Source organism: Halyomorpha halys, unplaced genomic scaffold, assembly GCF_000696795.3.
Source record: "Halyomorpha halys isolate HHAL.00 unplaced genomic scaffold, Hhal_1.1 Scaffold1786.1, whole genome shotgun sequence".
Taxonomy (NCBI): Eukaryota; Metazoa; Arthropoda; class Insecta; order Hemiptera; family Pentatomidae; genus Halyomorpha; species Halyomorpha halys.
In genome coordinates, this window is record NW_027116757.1 from 9,531 (window position 1) to 14,136 (window position 4,606).

At 29.9% G+C, this 4,606-nt stretch overlaps 1 protein-coding gene across 1 annotated transcript; it reads right to left on the reverse strand.

Moving 5' to 3' along the window:
• Window positions 1-221: 221 nt before the first annotated feature.
• Window positions 222-2,947, reverse strand: LOC106690637 (aldo-keto reductase family 1 member A1-B). The gene is made up of 3 exons (XM_014436141.3): window positions 2,672-2,947; window positions 852-1,011; window positions 222-770 (listed from the first exon to the last, which is right to left on the reverse strand). The coding sequence occupies exons 1-3, from the start codon at window positions 2,923-2,925 to the stop codon at window positions 624-626; spliced, it is 561 nt and encodes a 186-aa protein (XP_014291627.1). The 5' UTR covers window positions 2,926-2,947; the 3' UTR covers window positions 222-623.
• Window positions 2,948-4,606: the final 1,659 nt, after the last annotated feature.

Genomic DNA, 4,606 nt, shown 5'->3' on the forward strand with positions numbered 1-4,606 from the left:
CAGTTCTTGTCCCCACGTTCTCCTCTGCTCTTTTAGCGATAGCGTTTCGGGCCATTTCTTTCGCCATGTCCATGGAAATAGGAAGCTGCGGCTGTATTGGTTTGCCCTAAACCGTATAAGTCCATCCGCTTCCTCATTTCCATGTATACCTTCATACCATACCATATGATTACCATGCCAGAGGAAAATAAGGTCAGGAGTTCAATATAAGCATCAATAAATAGTTAAAAAAGAAAAGAAAAATTCTTTATTTTTATTTACCAAATAATAAAGTACAGAATGTTCATAGAACATAAAACTTAAGAAAGTGAAGGTGATAAAACATCCAAATGATCAACGATGTAGCAATTTCAAAAGTGTAGGAAACAAAAATAATTTTTTCCACGATCACTTAATTATCAGGTTACTTTTCTGTTTATTCCTGTGCGTATATAAATATTATCTAATATATTATTAAAATAATAGTTAGTGTTTGTGCGCCAGTTACAAACCCGGTTTACACATCCAAACATCGTGAACTACACCAAACCTTAACAAGACAAAACACCAAATCGCTGTTCCAACAGGAGTTTTGACAATTATCAAACTCGTGTTGGAACAAACCTATTACAAGATTGATTGATTTATTTGGGGAATGGATATTCATGGTGACTTTCCAATAAGTTGAAAAAGGCGAATGTTCCACTGCCACCACTCGTCCTTCCTGCTTCGCCACGGTCCAAGGCACTGATCCTTTCGTAATCTTCCGTTGTTAGTTCGAAATCGAATACCTTTAAAAAATCAATTTTCATTAATTGAAAACAAAACTGTTTTAAAATGAGGAAATATATCGATTTAGTTGCATAACTTACATCAAAATTCTCTTTGATTCTTGATGGATTAGTGCTTTTTGGAATAACAGCAACTCCATATTCCATCAGGTACCTTAGGAGAACCTGGGCAGGTGTCTTGTTATATTTCTTGGCGATCTCTACGATTACTGGATCTTCCATAGGATATACGAATATTGTCCTACGAGGAAAATTATTGAATTATTTGCAAAAATCACATTTTTAATGAAATTATATATTTATAATGTCTCTTCGATGTTTAATTTTAATGTAAACTTTTTAAACCTCTTTCAAATTTATTATATTAGTTATACCTCTGGGGAGTAATACTTCGTGCCTAACTTTCAGGGAATTCTTATTCTTTCAGCATCTCAAAATAACAGCTTCAACAATAGAAGTCAAAACATCAGGATTGAAATTAACATTACACCATTTAGGATAAATCCAGAATTACTGATATATTTCAAAAATTATGATATATGATATTTTTAGTCGAAGAGCATAGGTCTAATAGTTTTTACATTATTTATTATCATTTTTTTGCAAAAATATCATAAGTCAGATAACTTATAGGATCAATTGATAATTCAGTCCGTCGATATTATCGAAAATATAATCTATCTGAACTATATCCGTTTAGGATGTATGCTAAAATTTCAACTACAATTTCTGGTCTGGTGCACGAATTGAATCTAAAATGTTGATCGATTTGAACAGTAGATTTCGTAATCAATTGTAAAATGGACATAATAATATAATTCCGATGGCCAAAAGTTAAAAGTGAGTTCTCCATAAAAAAAAAAATCTAATATCTTCTTTAATGTTAATAAAGCAAAAATTATTAATTAAAAGAATATTTTTTATTTATTTTATGCAATTTTATTATTACATACAATCTTGAAGAGGTGTAAAAATGACATAATATTTTGCTATCTGAGTAAATTGTTAATAATTTCAGTATCATAGGCATTGTCGTTTTTAAAGTATGATTTTAATCCACCTTTTATGAAAATGAAGCTGCATTATCATTATTGTGAGGAATTAGAAGTTCGATTTACAGTTATGTTACGTTACATTTTAGGTAATCTTAATTTACTTCAACTTTGTACATATAACTTTTTAATAACTGTAATAATTATAGTAATTATAAGGGCTCTTCATTATTAATATAAAGGTAAAATGGTTCCAATGGAAACCTGAATAGAATATTTTTAAACTAATCATGAATCATGAGTTCAATCTATTGTATCTTGGCTAATACTGGTCTGATTTAGATAATTTTTGTTTTGCTCAGTAGCAATTTAAAAAAATAAAATGAAATAAGTGGCTACAATATGCTAGGGAGTGTATAGTTTTAGAGTTATTTTCATACTGCATAAAGCGGCACTATTAAAAATTACAACTTTATACTGTTGAGATACAGTAATCGTGTCAATGAGCTGACCTTTCTGTTATATAATTAAATTAAAATTCATAAAGGTACTGTTTTTTTTTGTTTTAAGCTATTCGTCATATTAAAAATTTAAAAAAAAAACTAAAAAAATTAATTAGCATTTAAAGGAAATTATGTAATTTACTTTTGTTTTTTTGTTTTGATAAATGAATTATTACCTTAGTTAAGTCTTTATCATAATTAAGGTACTGAAATAAAATTTATTATAATAAAGAGATTGAAGTAAGAAGGATTATTATTTCCCGGATACAAAAAAAACTGAAACTATTAAATTTAATAATAAGTAAAAAACAAATAAAACTTAACAATTCAAATTCAAGAAATATGTTAGACAGTTTCTGAATTACATAATTATACAATTACAGAGGTATACTAATGAGAAACTTACTTATCAGTCACCATTCCGGTTTTCTCCAAAAATGGTTTGAAACCAGGTGAGCCAAGTGGAGAATAAGCGCATACAGTCACATCGTTTTGTTTGCAGAAAGACACCAACTCCTTCTGCTGCAGATAGATATGCATTTCTACCTGAAGATTCGCTGGGCAAATGCAACAGTTGTCCAGAATCCTTTTAATCTGGCTTTGATTGAAATTGGATAAACCAATGCTTTTTGTTCGGCCAGCCTTAACCTGAGCTTCCATAGCCTAAAGAGAAATTAGCGTCTTAATTATCGAGGTTACTTTATAAACACTGAGGGAAAAGTTATTGTTCTTAAGGTGTAATTACAAAAGTTACATAAAAGTAATTTATTCTATGGGACATCTTTTTTTATAAATTCAAAAAAGCGAAAATAATTTATTTATATTTTGGCGATTTTTCTGAAATTAGGCAGTTTATGTCAAACCTCATTGGCGTAGCTTGCTTCAGTATATTTTTTCTGGATCAATTTTTAGAACATTATATATATCATGGAATACTAATTCATTCATATTTTAATCTCGAAATAAATGAACATTTTTATTTTAAATGATCATGAACCTCCCAATTTTAATTTATTTAATCTCTTTGAACCATTTTACTTTGAAAATGGAAAATGTACACGTCTAGGCCATATTTTTTATGATCATATTCATACCTGTTTTCAAGCCATTTATGGTAATAAAAAATACAAGTCCCTTCTTATCCATGATTCACTTTACTCCTGTCACATAATCCGATTCTCATTCCTTTGTTAACCCGGGAGAGGTCTTGCCTTGAGCATTTTGCTCTTATTGGGAAATAAACGTCTATATATTCCTAGTATTTCATCTGTGTTTTTTTTTTTTTGCTTTGGTCCACCTTCCGTTAACCCTTTGATCTTGTTATCGCTGCATGTTTATGCCATGCCCCCTTTTACCTATACCAAATTCAGTTTTACTCTGGTAAGAATGAGCATTTCTCTCACCAGTACACTTCTAACGTGACATCTTGTTTTCTCGTTGGAGCATTTTACTCACCTGGACACCTCCTGCGTTTCTTTCTTTAAAGATAAGCCGATAAGCCGATGCAAGAACTTTTACGAAATTTGGACTATTCAGCCGCTGACAAAAGAGCTACAATTTACAATTTCAATTTCAAATTGTATTGAAAGTAATCATAAAGATTTTTGTCATCATCACACCCAATTATATAAACAAAAATAGTACAACTGGTCTACCATGAGATAAATGCTCACGAGAAACCTCTTAGGAGACAAAAAAGTAGGAAACTCCTTTCGGGTTAGATTTGCAATTTCCTGCCATAGTCCAACCCATGTCAGTTCCTCACTCATTGAAGTTTCGCAACACTGGCTGTTCTTTTTTATAGCGTTTTACACCAATAACATTGTTTTGATTTACAATCGCCGTATAATCACCACAGCCGTATTACAGAAAGTAATTTGTGATGCGTTGGTTTCGGGATCTCATTCCTTTGTTAACAAATAACACCATGTAGTAAGTGCTTATCAAATACGTTAATTTTTCATCTTATGGTATTGATTGACCTATTAAAATTATGAACAAAGCTTATTATGAAGCTAAAATTCTCTTCCTTAATTATTTCCTTGTAAACTGTATTTTAATATTATACTGTAATATTATATTACATTTAATACTAATTATATATAACAACCACCCCTGAAGCCCCCAGGTAAAAGGCTTAGTGGAGGGAGAAGGTTTAGAATAATTATAAAATATTAAATATTTTATTATCAATTATGAAAATATTTCTTTTTCTTTTTTCGATTATTTTTATTGAATTTAAGAAAAAAAAACTATTAATGTACTAGAAATAAACTTTTCTTTAGTAAATTTCGATATTCCTCACTCCTTCATATCAATAATTTATTGATTAATTAATATA

Bases quoted from the DNA above. Each gene is read 5' to 3' on its own strand.
- LOC106690637 (XM_014436141.3), bottom strand. From the start codon at position 2,925: ATGGAAGCTCAGGTTAAGGCTGGCCGAACAAAAAGCATTGGTTTATCC. The intron at 1,012-2,671 runs GTAAGTTTCTCA...TTTTCCTCGTAG, and splicing joins ACCGGAATGGTGACTGATAA to GACAATATTCGTATATCCTA. The intron at 771-851 runs GTAAGTTATGCA...GATTTTTTAAAG, and splicing joins GAATCAAAGAGAATTTTGAT to GTATTCGATTTCGAACTAAC.